The 16753-nt window shown below is 61.1% G+C and overlaps 1 protein-coding gene across 2 annotated transcripts; it reads left to right on the top strand.

The window, feature by feature from the left end:
* Nucleotides 1–78: 78 nt before the first annotated feature.
* PRPF31 (pre-mRNA processing factor 31) lies at nucleotides 79–14665 on the top strand. Of its 2 annotated transcripts, none has more exons than XM_032848627.1 (14): nucleotides 79–161; nucleotides 2386–2570; nucleotides 2671–2731; nucleotides 4684–4767; nucleotides 5321–5418; nucleotides 6284–6390; nucleotides 7742–7911; nucleotides 9689–9846; nucleotides 11022–11111; nucleotides 12110–12237; nucleotides 12311–12383; nucleotides 12823–12951; nucleotides 13044–13142; nucleotides 14264–14665. In XM_032848627.1, exons 2-14 carry the CDS (start codon nucleotides 2394–2396, stop codon nucleotides 14387–14389), a joined length of 1500 nt encoding a protein of 499 aa, XP_032704518.1. In that variant the 5' UTR covers nucleotides 79–161; nucleotides 2386–2393; the 3' UTR covers nucleotides 14390–14665. The 2 variants fall into 2 exon arrangements, with proteins under 2 accessions (XP_032704518.1, XP_032704519.1); XM_032848628.1 differs by lacking the exon at nucleotides 79–161 and adding an exon at nucleotides 576–818.
* The last annotated feature ends 2088 nt before the right edge of the window (nucleotides 14666–16753 follow it).

Genomic DNA, 16753 nt, shown 5'->3' with positions numbered 1-16753 from the left:
ATAAAGTTGTTGTTCCAAAGGCGGCAGAGAATGACAAGGGGCGGGAGCCAATCAGAGCGCGCCTTTGCCGCGACGCCGGCGCGAGTCAGACGTCATCAGTGAGCGTCGAGGGCTGTTCGGAAGCGACTTTCCCTAGAAACCGTCGTGCGAGGCAGAGAGAGGTGCGTGTGAGGGAGACGGGACGAGGGCGGGAGGCCGGACTCCGGGGTCCGGGGGCGGGCGTGTGCAGGGAGAGAGGCAGGCCTTAGTAGGTTGCTTACGCGGAGGTCCTCTGTGCTCTGCAGCGTCCGGGCGCTGGCGGCTCCCTGCCGCACAGCGCCGTGCCCGGTGCCTCGGAGACCGGCTTAGTCGGGTAATGATTATGTAATTATACCGGCCCGGACGCGCGGGGCGCCGGGCTGCGTCCGGTCTGCAGCGGGAACGCGGGAGGGAGCTGAGGACTGCGGAGGGCGAGGGGTCGAGGGGCGTCCTGGAGGCGGCGCGGCTGGAGAGGCGGGCTGGCCTGCGGCGGGCTGGTCGCGGGCACGGCGAGCGGTGAGCCAAGGGGGCACGGCCCCTGTTCCTGCGGAAATGTCCTCCGAACCGGGAAGACGCGCATTTGAAAGTGTTAGAAGTCCGGACGGCCTTAAGTGTCGGGACGAACGAAAGGGCTTCGAGATGTGTTAACAGCGGGATGGGGTCTGGTCCGGGGCTCAGAGACGCACGCGGCGGGAAGCAGTGTTTGTGCCCCTGAGGGACGAGCAAATCACTCAGGGACCTGGAGAAAGCGTGATGTGGCCGGCGTAAGGACTAGACCGAGCCCTTCCCTCGTTCAGCAGGTGATTTTTCGGTACCAGCCACAGTGCTAGACGTTCCGCTAGATGTGAGGATGTAGCTGTGAGCAGACAGATGCGGTGCCCCGGTCGGCTGACCGTTGAGTGGAAACAGACAGGACAGCACAGACACCAAGTGTTACATGTATGGGGAGCGCCCTATATTCTGTAAGGAAGAGGGGCGCCTGGGTGTCTCCGTCCGTTAAGCGTCTGCCTTCGCTTCAGGTCATGATCCCAGGGTTCTGGGATCGAACCAGGTATCCCGCATCCGGCTCCCTGCTCAGAAGGGAGTCTGCTCCTCCCTCTGCCCCTGCCCCTTTGTGCTCGCTCTGCTCTCAAATAAGTACAAAAGTAAGTCAAGACAGCTTTTCTTGTACAGAGAAAGTGAGGAGGCGAGTTTCAGAGAAAGGCACACGTGAGACCACGCAGGTGCGTTAAAGAGAAGTCAGTAAAGAGGATACTGCCTCCAAGGGAGGGAGGAGGGTGTGAGGGGAAACTGATCTCATAGGGACAGCTGGGCACCCAGGGGTCCCAAGCTCCCACTTGAAGGGCCAAATCCGTCCTGTAACCTTTCAGGTTCGGCCTGTGCCGTGTGTGGTGGTGGTCTGGAGGGTTTTAGTTTTAGTTAAATTATCCCTTTGAATAATTATGAGGCAACGTTGAAACTAAGAGATTCTACATAAAAATTCGGAATTCCTTGAAGAAAGAAAAAACCTGGCACCATGCAACTGATTGTCCCCCTTGCAAAGCAAGTCCGTAGGTGTGCGTCAGCTGCGCATTTACATTGGCCGGGAGTTCTCTGCTCTCCCTGTTGCCCAGCCCCCCGCGTGCTTCACTCCACAAATCACCCACGCGATGTCTCTGTTTTTACACTTCAAGAGAGGGCTGTGTAGAAGAGTAGGAAGTGAGGAGTGGGGTTTGTTTTTATGAAAAATGGAAAAGAACAGGAAGGAGGACAGTTTTCTCATTAAAAAAAAAAAGTTAAGAGCAGCCAGGAGGATGGTAGGTTTGTACCTTGTTGAGTAGTCCTTCTCATTCTTTTCCATTTCATGGGACTCAGGGAAAATACTCATTTTGTCGAGCCCCTGGAGTCCATGAGGAGGCTGCTCACGGCCAGAGGGGGTCAGGCTGGGGGCTCTAGACGTTTAGGCCGCACCTGGTTGCCCTGACGGCTGGGGAGATCAGTATTTTAGGACATCTGTCATTCATTTAGGGCCCAGCGGTTTGGGGGAGGGGTCTCTGGTATAGGACAAAAAAGGGTCTGAGGCAAGGTTCCCATCTCATCAAGGGGAGGATGTAAATTTTTTAAGTCTTAGTGAGGTGGTGGTGTGGGGGGCATCGAGTGTGAGAACAGTGAGTGGTGTGAGCTGTGACCGGAGACCACCTGCTTCTGGGAGGTTTGCTCACGGAGCGGTTTGGTAGTGACTGAGCACCTGCTATGTGCCAGGCACCGGCGCTGAAGAAAAAGCGCATGAAAATGCTTGTGGTGTCGATCCAGGAAGGACCAGGCCCTTCTGAGGGGGGAGAAGCCCTTCTCATTAATGAGGGGGGACCCTGCTCTCCTTCCCCGTAGGCCTCGGCATGTCCCTGGCAGATGAGCTCCTGGCTGACCTTGAGGAGGCGGCAGAGGAGGAGGAAGGAGGAAGCTATGGGGAGGAAGAAGAGGAGCCAGCAATCGAAGATGTGCAGGAGGAGACGCAGCTGGATCTTTCCGGGGACTCGGTCAAGAGCATCGCCAAGCTGTGGGACAGCAAGATGGTGAGCCGGCTGCAAAGAGAAGCTGCGGGGAGGGGTGATGTGTGCAGTCGCTCTGCCTCCTCCCAGTCCCGAGTTCCAACTCTCTGTCTTCCCTGAGCAGTTTGCCGAGATCATGATGAAGATTGAGGAGTATATCAGCAAGCAGGCCAAGGCTTCGGAAGGTACCTCTCCCCTCCCGCTCCCCCTCGCCCGCCCAGCCCCGGGCTCTCTCGCTGTGCGCAGCTTTGAAAGTTCAGTCTCTCGCTCTCTCGGCCGTGTGGAGAGCCCACATCTCCGTCCCAGCGCAGGCTTCTCCCCGAGACGGCGTCATACTGTAAGGCCGACACTCCTTAAGTCCGTGTTCGGTGCCAAGCACTTGCCCCCGGCTTAGGGCTCACCTTCCGGGGTTCGCGGGCCTGGTTAAGGGTCCCGCCACATTCGTAAACCGTTTTTCTGTTGTTTACTTCCTGTTTTCTTCAAGTCAGCGTAGTCTTTTCCTCCAGTTTGCCCAAGAGGGGGCGTCATTGCTACTGTGAGTGGAAAACTGGTGTCATTTGGTAAACAGAGAGTAGCCCTCTGATGTGCAGTTATCAGCCCGTCAGCTGTGGGGGACCCTGGGTTGTGTCTGGAGCACTCGGCCCAGCTCTGTTGCTGCTCCTGTTGCCGCCCGTTCTTGCGGGGGTGGAGCTCCGGGCTGGAATTTATTCGCAGATGTTGTGAGCACAGCCGCGGTGTGCTCAGAGCAGAGTCCCAGGCAGACCTGCTCTTTCCTTCCTTACTTTAAAGCTTTCGTGAGGTGCCTCGTGGCAGGCCCGTGTGGGCACCGAGTGCCCTGGGGAATCCGCCCAGCTCTCTGCTCGGGATCTGGCAAAGCAGACAGCCTGGGTCTGGACAGTTGTGGGCCGTGCCTGCTGGGGTGCGGGGGTGTGGGACACGAGCTGCTAGGTGGGGGCTGACCCTGCCTCCGAGGCTAGGAAGAGCTGATCGCTGAAATGGGCTTCGAAGCATGAATACACACCCCAGGCCAAGAGCAGTGGTCGAATGCCCTGGTGAAGGGAGCTGTGTGTGCAGAGCCTCACTCGTCTGGAGTGGCAGAGGCGGCGGTCCCGAGAGCCGTGGGGAGCGGAGGAAGGGACGCTCCCTGATGTCGGGTCAGGCTTCAGGTTGAGTCAGACCTGACCCCACCTGGTGTCTGGTCGGGGAGGGGGACACGGAGCATCTCCGGTCCGGGTGGCGGCTGTGTCTAACTGGATGTGGCCGGAGTGCCCCGGGAGCACGGAGGAGAGGCCCTGAAGGGAGGGGAGGACCTGAGGTGCCTTCAGGACGCAGAGACATCTGAGCTGTCAGGGTTACAGATGGGGCCCCGGGGCCAGATCTCCGCTCTGTTGTGTGCTGGCTCTGTGGCATCAGGCCATGTCCCTCCGTTTCTCTCTCTGCTCACTGGTAACACCAGCCCTCCTAGGCGGTTGTGGGAGATGAGGGCAGTACCCATAAGGCTGCAGGAGCAGCGGCACACGCGGTAAGTCGTGTGTTTCAGCCACTGTGCCTATGGCGCCCTCAGTGTCCTCATCGTTACGATTGTTGCTAAAACCTGGAGAGGAACTCCTCAGAGACAGGTGAGGAAGGGATGTGCCAGCGAGTGGGAACAGCGTATGCAGAGGCCCAGAGGAGAGCGAAGCAGTGCTGAGTGCCCGGGCACTACAGCCCTTGCCGGCTGGCCTGCGATAAGACGGGGCGTCTCGAGAGCGTGGGGCTGGGACGGTGCCGAGGCCATCGGGGAGAGAGACTGCAAAGCTGGCCAGTCAGCAGATAGCCAGGCACTGTGCTGGGCGCCGGGGGCGTAGCCATGGGAGACACGCAGTACCTGTCCTCACAGGGCTTCCTTTCTGGGGGGCTTAACCCTCCACCTGAGTGGATGGGGAGCCCCTGCAGGGGTTAGTCCTGGAGTGCGGTGGGGTCATGTCTCCACTGGCCTGGAGGGTGGCGACGGGAGGCGGGCCGACATGGAGGCCCCGCTCCAGGTTTTGTCCTCAGCCCCCGGCTCCCCTCTAGCCACACGCCGCTGCCCCCTGACTCCCCCAGCCGTGGGAGCCTAGATACACTCACCCACCCAGGTGGCTTGTTGTCCTCGCAGTGATGGGACCAGTCGAGGCGGCCCCCGAATACCGGGTCATCGTGGACGCGAACAACCTGACCGTGGAGATCGAGAATGAACTGAGTGAGCTCTGGGAGGACGAGCAGACGCGGCCCCGTGTGGCGTCCCTCACCTCCTCCTCCGTCCCAAGGAGGGGACAAGCAGGATGCTGCGGGCCTTCCCCGGGGTCCTGCCCCCGAACTCCTCATATTAGTTCCAGTCCAGGTGCAGCTGCTGTAACAAGCAGCCTGAATAAGAAGGAAGCGTGCTCCCCTCTGCTGCAAGAGTCTAGATCAGGCTCTTTCTGTCTTGTTGACCTGCCACCTGTGTCGGGCCACAGGATGACTGCCTACTTCCAGCCATCACCTCCACATCCCCACCAGCAGAATGGGAAAGAAGAGGAGGGCACAGTTCTTTAAGGGGCTGATGTGGAAGTTGCATGTGTCACTTGAGATCACATCTCGTAGAACGGAATGATCTCATGTGGCCACATCTAGCAGAACGGGCTGCTGGGTATCCGTGAGCCCAGCTGAATTCAGGGGTTTGGTTGCCAGAGGAGGGAGGGGGGATGGGTGCTGGGGACAGCCCGCAGAGTCTGCCTGCCCTCATCAGTATCTGCCTTCCCCGTGCGCCTTAGACATCATCCACAAGTTCATCCGGGATAAGTACTCGAAGCGCTTCCCTGAACTGGAGTCTCTGGTCCCCAACGCACTGGATTACATCCGCACGGTCAAGGTGAGCGGAGACAGGTCAGGACTCGGGAGGAACTGAGTCCCCTGGATCGCCCCTCGTGTGAAGGTGGGAGGCGGGGCAGAGAGCAGGTGAAGGGCCCAGAGTGAGGCTGCCCGAGCCTCAGCTGCCTTCCTCGTTCTCTTGAGGCCTAGACGTACTGGAGGGGATGGGTGGTGGGTCATCTGCTCCAGGCTTCCCAGCAAGAGACGGATGGAGCCTGGGAAGGATGTCCTCGGGACTCTGCCCTACGTCCAGTGCCACCGCTTCCCTGGAGGGGTCTCCCAGGAAGGTCTGCGAGCTGCTCGAGGCGAGGAAGCAGGGAGGGAGATGAGGGGGTCCCTCGTGCCACCAACAGTGGTTGGAGCTGGTGGCGTTTGAGTCGAGATCTGAAGGTTGATGCAGGGGTAGCTGTGCCGAGATCTGGGGGAAGAGGTCACGAGTACCAAGACCCTGGGGTGGTCACAAGCCCTGCTGTGTTCAGAAAGGAGGAAGTGACCGGCAAAGTCGATGAGGTCGGGCCCCATGTGACCCCAAGGCTGTGGGCCTTCTGGGGAAGCCACGAGAGGGTCAGGTGCTAGTGAGGGCGGGGACGGCAGTGAGGAGTCTCCTGCGTGAGGCTAGCAGAAGGTGCGGATGGTTGGGGGGCCTCCGCGCAGCCAGGCGGTGTGGTCAGATTGGCTGACGCGGGGCAGATGCTGCTGAGGCTCTGAGCAGTGAAGTCCCTGGGACTGGGAGGCACAGGCACCCTGTGTATAGTCCCAGCTGTCCCTGTGTCCGCAGAAGAGACCCAGGTGTGTGCCGGAGCAGGAGAGGTTCTAGGGCCTCCCTGAGTCTCTGCGCCTCCCCTCTGTTGCCTTCTCACCCCTAGGAGCTGGGCAACAGCCTGGACAAGTGCAAGAACAACGAGAACCTACAGCAGATCCTGACCAATGCCACCATCATGGTCGTTAGCGTGACCGCCTCCACCACCCAGGGGTGCGTGCACGGCGGGGGACGTCACCGGGGCCCCTCAGGCCCATCTAGTGGCCGATGAAGATCTTGGGGTCCCAGTGGCACAGGTGTCCGTCTCAGGAGGACGGGTCATTTCTGTTCCTCACATGTTTGACGAGGGCCCGCTGTAAGCCAGGCACCGGGCTGGGCCAGGGAAGCTCGGTCAGCGAGGGGCCTGCAGTCCGGACCGGCGAGGCGGAGGGCAAACCCACAGCAGAAGCACTTGTCTCTGGCACGCCATCCCTCGCTGGAATGGAGGGGTCTGTGAAGGCAGGGACTTTGTGTTGGCCCCTTGGCCTCTACCTTCCCCTCTGGCATCTGTGCCCACGAGGAGGAAATGTCTGTAACCCCAGAGCAGAGTCCGGTGGCATGGAGACCTCCTCCCTTGGGCTGCCATTCTGCTCATTGAGCAAATGCTGACTGAGCACTGAGCGCTGTTCCGAGGACAGAGATGAGGGAACTCAGCAGAGCAGAGGCTGCCCTGCCCACGCCTCCGTCTGCGGGGAAGCAGGTGCACACGCAGGTCGGAGGCTGGCGGGCGAGTGTCCGAATGCACACGGGGTGCCGAGGGGCGTGGAGCACAAGACGAGAGGGATCTGTCCTCCTGGGCCGGCGGCTTCCTGGAGGAGGTGGCGACGCAGCCGCAGGCAGGGACCAAGCTCTCCGGGGGGGGAGCAAGTGGGCTCCTAGCTTGCCACTGCTGGGGGCAGCCGTGAGCATCAGCCCACTGGGCCGCGGTTGCAGGGGCCTGCGGCCGGCTCCGTGATCCCTCCTTCAGGCGGCTTACAGCAGACGGGGTGAGGCAGGGAGGGGTACGGCTGGGTCTGGTTACCAGCTCTGTGGCTTCACCTTCTGGGCCTCGGGTCCCTTCTCAGTGAAATGACAGCAATAACAGCCCCCCTTTGCGGTTTCCTACCACAAGTACTCGCCCAACATCTTCTGTGTGCCAGGGATGCGCTGGGCATGCTGCTGAGGGCCACACAGCTGTGGGGTCCCTCTCCTGGGGCCAGCTGGTCTGGCACAGAAGTGGGCGGGACACGGAGAGGCCTTACAGATCGTTGGTCAGCAGTGGGCTTCGGTGGCCGGCAAGGCTGAGACCTGAAGGAGGAGGAGGAGCTGGCAGGGGCACGTGGGCCAAGGCGGAGACTGGCGTGGGCAGGCAAGGCCCAGGCTGGCAAGGTGCCCCCTGAAAACCAAGATTCCCAGCAGCCCTTGCTTCCAGGCCTCAGGGCCGTTGGCTGTGCACACAGCTGGGGGGACATGGGCTCCCGTGCCAGGCAGACAGGACACCCCGCGGGGGCCAGGGTCCGACCAGCCGCGTTGCTCACCGCCGCAGGCAGCAGCTGTCGGAGGAGGAGCTGGAGCGGCTGGAGGAGGCCTGCGACATGGCGCTCGAGCTGAACGCCTCTAAGCACCGCATCTACGAGTACGTGGAGTCTCGGATGTCCTTTATCGCGCCCAACCTCTCCATCATCATCGGGGCGTCCACGGCCGCCAAGATCATGGGTGAGGCCCGGGGACAGAGTGTGGACACAGGGCTGTTCTTGAACAATGCAACCTTGGGGAAGCCTCGTCCCTCCTTTACAGGATGGGGCATCTGGCCCGGGCCCTCAGCACCGTGTCCTCCTTGTCCTCGCCCCTGTCACCCCTCCTAGCGGTCGCAGAGGTCAGCTGCCCTGCTCTTCCTGCAGACACGCGGGGACAGGTTGGTAGCCCTGAGCTGGGCTGGACTGGACAGACTGGAGGAGGAGGGAGCGTGGCTGCTAGAGAGGCTGCCCCCCCGGCTGGCACGTCCCAGCAGCTTCCGGTTCCGCACAGACGCCTGGGCTGCCCGGCACTGGCAGCGTCAGCTCTCGGGGCCTCGGTCTCACCCGCGAGATGGGGACCGCTGTCCTGACCATGTGTCAGGAGTGAGGTGGGCCGCTCCTCCTTGACCCCCTCAGAGCGCCGTCTCGGGCTCCTCGCGCCTTCAGCCGTGAGAGTCTTCAGGGGAGCTGCGTGCAGCAGTGGTGCGGCTTTGCTCTGGCTGCCCTAACGAGCACCGCGGGCGGGGCGGGCAGGGGCTGAGCTCCCAGGTTCGCTGTCACATGGTCCCCGAGGCTGGGAGGCCGGGAGCAGCGCGTCAGCAGGCTGGGCCCCACGGAGGCCTCTCTCCTCGGCTTGTTGGTGGCCAGCGGCTCCCGTGGCCTCCCCTCTGCCTGTCTGTGTCCTCAGCTCTTCTTCCGAGGACACTGGTCGTGCTGGATCAGGGCCCATCTGCTGACGTCCTTTCACTTTAATCACCTCTTTCAAGGCCTGTTTCCAAACATGGTCCCATTCTACGGTACCGGGCGCAGGGCTTCAACGTAGGAATCTGGGTCATAGCTCAGGCTTGGGTGGCCGGCGTGTGCAGCGTTGCAGGGTAGGAAGGAGCAGAAGTTTCAGGGCAAGATAAACTCAGGTGTGGGTCCTCCTTCCCTCCTCACTGACCTCACATCTTTGGGCAGGTGACGGCATGTGCCTCGGTTTCCCCAGGTGTGATGGGGCTTTGCTGCTGTCCTACGAGTGCTGGGCAGAAATCAGGGTGTCAGCCAGGTCCTGCGTTCCTCTGTGTTTGCGAGCTCCTAGAGAGGGGGCCGCTTCCGGCCTTCTCCAGCTTCTAGAGGCTGCTGCATCCCCCGTCTTAAAGTCTCCTGTCTCACCTCCCTGTGGCTCTCTGCCTTTCTCTTCCACTTACCCCGTCTCAGGGTCCTTCACATGATCGTATCTGCAAAGGGTCGCAGGTTGTGCAGATTGAATCAGGGTGTGTGTGTGTGTCGGCGGGGGGCATGTGGGGGCCCGTCCCTGTGCGGGAGGCATGTGTTTGAGGACACAGTCGACCTCGTCCTTGAAAACACCCAGCGCAGGGCCTGGCGTGCAGCAGACCCCCATCAGAGGCGGCATTTCTAGCTGCAGTTTCCCTGCCCCCAGCCTGCAGACGTGCTCACGGGAACCTGGGGTGATTGATGCCAGGCCTGTCCTCCGGGTGTCCCCCGGGTGCTGGCAGCTGGTGGGAGACACACAGAGCTCTGCAGACTCAGGGGGCAGGTTACTGTTGGGCTGACTCCTTGCTGTGCATCCTCAGGCCGGTGGTTTCACCTCTCTGAGCCTCCTCCATATCCTCCCTCTAAAACGGGATTTGTCAGCCCTCCTCGGCAGGGCCAACTCAGGAGTTCAACCAGAAACACACACACAGGCACGCAGCACGCAGTGAGCCCCCAAATAAACACCCTGGGCTGCTTTGACATCCTCCCTCTGGTTGCAGGGGTGGCGGGGGGCCTAACCAACCTCTCCAAGATGCCGGCCTGTAACATCATGCTGCTTGGGGCCCAGCGAAAGACGCTGTCCGGCTTCTCGTCCACGTCCGTGCTGCCGCACACCGGTTACATCTACCACAGCGACATCGTGCAATCTCTGCCCCCGGTGAGTCCCCTCCGCCCCCCATGTGGCTCCCCGTGGAGCTTCCGCCGTGCCAGACGCAGCCTCGGCTCCTCAGTTCCCACTGGTCAGAGCTGGGGACTGTGGTCAGGAGCTCAGACGACAGGGTCACAGGGAGCATCGGAATGAGGACGCTGGAGCCAATGTGTCAGGGTTGGGGTTCTAGAGCTCCACTTAACAGGGCAAGAGGCATGAGCTCTGTGCCTCAGTGTCCTTGTCTGTCAAACGGGAACAGAGCCTGCCTCGTGGGGTTGGGATTAGGACTGCTACAGATGGAACTCTTTCAGGCCCCGCTTGCATGTAACAAGCAGTATCAGCATTAGCTTGCAAGTGGCAGGGGTCCCCAAACCGTCCTCAGGTTCAGTAACCCCTAGAGGGACGAACGGACTCCAAGCCGACCCACCTGGGCTTGCGGTCGTGAGAGGACAGACCTCAGCCAGGGGAGGAAGCGCGTGGGGCAGGGCCTGATGGCGCCACCCACCGCACTCCCAGTTGTCCTCTCCCTGTCAGGACACATCACTCCTGGCCTGCACACCTGACCGCGTGCAGGGACACCTGCCCCCAAAGAAGCCTGGCTGAGCCTCGAAGTCCGGAGTCTCCACTGGGGCTCACTTGTGCAGACGTGACCGGGTAGCCCAGGTGGCTAAGCTGGGCTCCAGGTTGAGACCCCGTCACCCAAAAACCCCATCTCCAATCCCATGGTTGGCCTCTGCCTTGTCTGAGGCCCCCAGGCCAGCGGAGCTCACCGCCCAGAGGCCGAGGACTGAGGGCTGGCCTCAGGGCAGGGTTATAGGCGTTCACTGCTAACTTCGTTATTGCCACCAACTAGATGTGTGGCTGGGGGTGTACGTGCACCATCTTTGTGTGTCTCAGAATGTGGGCCGCCGACCTTTCTGCTACACAGGTGGATGTTTTCTGTCTTCATCACTGTTTTTAGCACGTGACCGTCTTCTACCTGCAGTAAGGTGGCTGTCTCTGCAGACGGCTTCCGGCTGTTCATAATGAGCCTGGGGAGAGAAAACCGTGATGGTGCTGATTTGGTGCCATAACGCACTATTACGGTGACATGTGGTGGGAATGGTGGTGGCTGGGGTTTGGGGAAAGCTCGGTGCTGGCAAAGGGAGCCTCCCGTCAGGTCTGCCCCCTCTCTGCTGCTTCAGGATCTCCGGCGGAAGGCGGCCCGGCTGGTGGCCGCTAAGTGCACGCTGGCAGCCCGTGTGGACAGTTTCCATGAGAGCACGGAAGGGAAGGTGAGGCGCGGGCAGGCGTCTGTCTCTATGGGTATGTCTGTCTACCAGCCTTGTCGCGGTGCAGTTGACTTGTCTTCCTTGGCGGACTGGCTCCATGAAAGCGGGTGTGTTTTCTGTCTCATACGTTGGCGTTCAAACACCCAGCCTGACACAGCGTTCGGGCTTCGTCTCTCTCCCCCTCCCCGCCTTCTCCCTCACCCTTTCTCTTTCCCTCTCAACCACTGGTCGAGGTGCTGGGGGGACAGCAGTGAGCCGCTCGGACCACAGCCCTGCCTCAGTGGCATTCACATTCTGGCCGGGGGCGGGGTGAGGAGACGGGGGACATCTGTGGTATGTCCAGGGTGCTGCGCAAATGCTGAGATGGGATCAGAGGGTCCTGGGCTGGTGAGGGAGAGTGGGTGCTGGGTTAACCAGGATGTCAGGGAGGGCCTCTCTGGAAGGGTGAAGGTCATGTACTCAAGTGAAGCTAACACGCAAGTCAGGCGAGTGTTTGGGGGAAGAGTCCCAGGAAGAGGAAGCAGCCAGTGCAAAGGCCCTGGGCCTGGCACACAGCAAGCTTGGAAGAGAAGGCCTTGGGAGGGGGCAGGTCTTGCGGAGCCTATGTGCCCCGGAGAGAGCTCGGTTATCAGCAGAGGTGCTGATGGGGGCCGATCTGGGGTCTTTCTAGAAGAAAAAGCCCAGTGGAACAGAAACCACGGAGGTGAGGCTCCCAGGTGACCCCCTTTTGGCCACCTGTGCAGGCCAGGGCTGAAGGCTGGGGAGGAGACACAGGCATTGTGTTTGGCCCTGTTGCATTTGGGGGGCTGCTCGTATCCCCCCCTATCCCCCATCAGGGAGATAGTCATGTGAGGGGTGCAGGGAGAGGTCTGAGCCCGAGACCTGAGCGTGAGGTAGGACTAAACCCCGACAGAGGATAGGGCCCCTAGGCCTGGGGACAGGCATGACACTCTGGCCGATGGCGGGGCAAGGCCCTGATGGGACGCTTCTGCCCTCCCCAGGTGGGCTACGAACTGAAGGACGAGATTGAGCGGAAGTTTGACAAGTGGCAGGAGCCGCCACCTGTGAAGCAGGTGAAGCCACTGCCTGCGCCCCTTGACGGGCAGCGCAAGAAGCGAGGCGGCCGCAGGTGGGCCCTAAGGAGCGCGGGGGTGGGAAGGGGGGGCTCACGCGCCCAGCTGACCCCTGCTGCCTATCCCCAGGTACCGCAAGATGAAGGAGCGGCTAGGACTGACCGAGATCCGGAAGCAGGCCAACCGCATGAGCTTCGGAGAGGTCAGGCCCTTAATCCTGATGCCCCTTTCACATTCTTCCTCTCTGCTGGGCACCACCCCACCTCCAGCCTCTCCCCCACATCCGTGCCCCCAGCAGGGACCAATGTAGCACTCAGTGCTGGCCCTGTCCCTCCCCCCAGCCTTGCCCTTCTGTACGTGCCCATCCCCAGGCTTCCCCTGTGCTGTCCGTCTCGCTGAGCATCCTCCTGCCGGTCCTGCAAGAATGAGCTCAGATGCCGTTTCACCAGCAAGCCGGCTTTCTGTTGTTGAGTCCCGCGTGTGTGCACGCGCATGCACACACGCGCGCGCGGAGCCACACACAGCCCCTCTCGGCTGTCTGTCGGGTAACAGGACCGTGCTCACTGGGCCCCAGCAGGCACCTGAATCGGGTGACCGCCTGGGCGTCTGGTGAACCCTGGGATGCCTTCCTCTCCTGCCAGATCGAGGAGGACGCCTACCAAGAGGACCTGGGCTTCAGCCTGGGCCATCTGGGCAAGTCGGGCAGCGGGCGGGTACGGCAGACACAGGTGAACGAGGCCACCAAAGCCAGGATCTCCAAGACACTGCAGGTACGGGCCTGGCTGGGGTGAGCCCAGGGTTGGGGAGCTCCGGGGGGGAGAGCCTGGGCCCAGCCCAACCCTCCCGTCCACTCCCCCCACAGCGGACCCTGCAGAAGCAGAGCGTGGTGTACGGCGGGAAGTCCACCATCCGCGACCGCTCCTCGGGGACCGCCTCCAGCGTGGCCTTCACCCCGCTCCAGGTACTGGGCGCCGGAGTCAGGGGGCCCGGGTCTGGGCTGGCTCCTCCTGGCTTTCTGAGTGGCCCTGAGCAAACCCCTCTCTGGGCTCCAGTTTCTTTGCCCCTGAGGCAGGCACATGGAGTTCCTCATTGGGCTGTTGTGGCTGGCGTTTCAGGGAAGGCCCTGGAAGGCAGAGCACAGTTCCTGGTGCTCAGGCTCATGGGGACAGAAGGGAAACGTGCCTGCAAGCACAGGCTGGCTTTAGGATCAGGCTGGGACTGCGGGTGACCAGTTGTTCCCTGTGACCTGGAGCTGGCTCAGCCCCTCCCGGAGGTGCTGGGTGGTGGGGACAACCTCAGGGTTGAAACTAAGAAAGGTCATAGCTAGCTGGCTGGGACGGGGAGGTCCCACCCAGCCACTGATGCACTGGGTGGAGCCGCTGCGTCTGTCCCTCTCGGCTCCCCTGAGGAGGGCCAGCGTGTCCCATGTGAGCTCACTCGCCCCACGAGCAAGGGTGTACTGAGCTCCAAGCGCCGTTGCAGGCGCTGGGGATAGAGCCGCAAGCACGAGATGGGAAGTCTTGCCCTCTTGGAGCTTGTGGTGTGGCAGTGGCTGGAAGTAAGATACAGAACCTGCTGGCAGGTGGGAAGTGCGTGGAGGGGAAAGGGAGCGGGAGCGCGGTGGCTGGTTGGAGCCACCCAGGGAGGCCTCAGCGAGGAGGTGAGAACTAGCAGGGAAGATGCTGGGAATGTTGCCAGCTAGCGTGGGTCTGCGTCACCAGTGGTGTTGCTATGGTTTGTACTAGGGCCGCAGGCTAGTCACTTAGCTTCCCTACTAGGGAACCAAACGTGGTCAGCTGTTTTGAAACACTGGTATTTTTAAAATCACCTGGATGACTTGTTAAAAATTCAGATGCCCAGGTCCTCCCCACTCTCCCCCAATCCCAGACCCCTGGAGTCAGAATCTCCCAGGTTTGGGGCGGTGGCAGTTTGGTGAGTGGTCATCTGTTCTCACATCGCCCTGGAGCCCAAGGACAACTGAGAAGGGCTCCTGGACATTTCACGTTCTTTCACGGGGTGGGCGAGCCTTGTCAGGGGCCGGCCCATCTCCCCACCCCATCATCACCTCCTGTACCTGCCCAGGGCCTGGAGATTGTGAACCCGCAAGCAGCTGAGAAGAAGGTGGCTGAGGCCAACCAGAAGTATTTCTCCAGCATGGCGGAGTTCCTCAAGGTCAAGGGCGAGAAGAGCGGCATCATGTCCACCTGAGGGGCTGCGCCCTGGGGGGCTGACCCTGAAGCTGCGCAGGCCCTGCCCTTCTGAAGGGATCCCGGTCAGGATAGGGCTGGGAGGGTTGGTCCTCAGCCCGGTGCCAGGACTGTCCGGGGCTGCTTGGGAGGAGGCCCGGCCCCCCAAGCACCAAGACTGCTCCCCACTGCAGAGCGGCAGAGCCAGTCTTCATCTTGCCTCATCGTTTGTATTTTAACTAGGAAGGGAGATACTTTTGGAAAAAGTGCAATTAAAAGCACATTATCAGGTTCTGTCCCTGGGAAGTGATCATTTGTCAAACGTGTGACTGGAGGAGTCAGAGCTGTGGGGGTTGGGAGCAGAGATCCAGGTGGCATCTGGGCCTGTCCCTGGTCTTTCACTTCCCTGTCACGGATCCCAGGAAGAGCAGAGCCCTCTCTGTCTCCAGCCCGCCTGGAGAACGTCATGTGTTCTAACACCCAAGGGATGCGGCTGCTGAAAGCCCCAGCTTTGTGAACAGGCCAGCCTGGGCAGCTGTGGTGTCAGGTGAGCGGCCTCGCCTTTCCAAGCCTCCACCCCGACACGGGGCCACCTGCGATGATGTGAGAGGTGGTGGGCTCCTGTCAGGGGCCAGTGTTGGCGGGGCATTCCCTGCGTGGCCTGCTATGCCAAGCCCTGATGGGGCCAAGCAGACGGACCCCCTGCCGGCATGGACACAGTGCTCTAAGAGTTCCTGCCAGGTTCCTCTGTCCTGGGACTGGGGCTCAGCCCAGGTCCCCTTTGCTTCACTGGAAGGTGCAGGCTGCGGGGCTGGTGGCCTGTAGGCAGCTGGGGACAAGGTTGTAGGCAGGGGGGGTCAGGAGGGCTACTCTGCAAGCGCTATTTCAGGAAGGCACCACCTGGGGGCCATGGACTGGGCTCTGGAGCTGGGCTGCACAGCGCACAGGGCAGAGCCCTGGTCACTGACCTGTGAGGCCAGTTGGCGCCACTCTCAGCTGCCCAGGAGGTGGGTGCATAACCTACCCTTGAGAGGGTGATGCCTCCTACCTCTGCCCATCTCCCATCTGCCGGTTCACGCTTTCTCCCTGGGGCTCTGGCTGGCTGGGTCCTGTCTGAGAGCTCACTGATTCCTCTTTCTGGGCCGCTCCTGCCATACTTGATCCAAGTGTACCTCAATGCAGGGCTCGCTCTGCACCTCAGCTGCTCTCCGAATCTCTCCCCTCACATCAGAGTCTACACCACCTGGGAGAGTCCTTCTAATGGCCATGTTACCCCAGGTCCCAGAACTCAGTTTCCCCAACTTTATTCCTGAGGCTTTAGGTCAGCCATGTTGGAAAGTGACCAACTTGGCTCTCTCTGCTGATAGGTCTGCTGGGGAAGGGTGCTCTGTCCGCCACACTTCAGAACCTCCACCTCCCCGGTGGGAGTCAGGAAAGGATCTGACTCACCTTGTGCCGCAGTCCTGCACAGTCTTAGAAGAGATGCTTGAAACTTAGTATGCTTCAGGATTACCTGGGTGGCTTGTTAAAACCAGGGTTGGAGGGCCCAGGGTTACTGCTTCAGTTGGTCCGGTGGGTGGGTGGGGGGGGGGGACTCAAAAGTGTGCATTTCTGGTAAGTTCCTGGGTGATGTGTTGGCTGCTGGTTGAGATCTCCTTTTGAGAATCACTTCTAGAAAATTCTCTATCAGATGAGCTGCATGTTGGAATCATCTCAGTAGATTTAAAAATTACTTCTGGTCCCCATCCCCAGAAATTAAGATTTCAGTGATCTAGGGTAAAAGGATGAGTATCTGGACTTTTCTTTCAAGCCACCCAGGTGATTCTGATGTGCGGGCCAGTTTGAGAACCACCCTCTGAATCTTGTGGCGCATCAGCATCAGCTGGGACCTCCCGAGTCAGAATCTGCATTTTAACAAATCTTCAGATGGTTCCCCCGAGTGTGAGAGGCCCTGCCCCAGCCAGGGTCCGCACTTGGGAGGAGCGGTGCTCTAGAGGAGTGACTTTCCCAACTCCAGTGAGCATGGGGATCGCGCAGGGAAGGGTGTCGCAGGGCCGACCTCGTTCAGCAAACAGTTCCTGTCTTCCTGCCGAAGCCAGCTCCGGGAGAGCACGCCGGAATCATCCCGGAGTGACGGAAGCGGCGCCAGAGTGGGAGAGCGGGGATCCCCCGAGCGCCTTCTGCAGCGTCGTGCCAGCGCCGAGGACGCGGACGTGCAGGGAGTAGGACCCCCTTGCAGCCTCCCCACCCCCGCGGGCGTGCAGGCGCGAGCGACGTGGGGCGCCGTCCACTGCGCCCTCCCACCCGCAGGAGCGGGTCCCAGACCCGTGTCGAACACAAGCCAGCTGCAGGGACACGGCACAGCCGGGACACGAGGAACGCGGGA

This window comes from Lontra canadensis, unplaced genomic scaffold (genome assembly GCF_010015895.1).
Source record: "Lontra canadensis isolate GAN:19392208 unplaced genomic scaffold, GSC_riverotter_1.0 scaffold206, whole genome shotgun sequence".
Classification (NCBI taxonomy): domain Eukaryota; kingdom Metazoa; phylum Chordata; class Mammalia; order Carnivora; family Mustelidae; genus Lontra; species Lontra canadensis.
This window is presented reverse-complemented; position numbering and strand designations above follow the sequence as displayed.

Excerpts from the sequence above, each read along its gene's own strand:
- PRPF31 (XM_032848627.1), top strand. The coding sequence starts at position 2,394 with ATGTCCCTGGCAGATGAGCTCCTGGCTGACCTTGAGGAGGCGGCAGAG. Across the intron at positions 2,732-4,683 it reads GCAGGCCAAGGCTTCGGAAG|TGATGGGACCAGTCGAGGCG; the intron begins GTACCTCTCCCC and ends TTGTCCTCGCAG. Across the intron at positions 11,112-12,109 it reads ATGAGAGCACGGAAGGGAAG|GTGGGCTACGAACTGAAGGA; the intron begins GTGAGGCGCGGG and ends TGCCCTCCCCAG.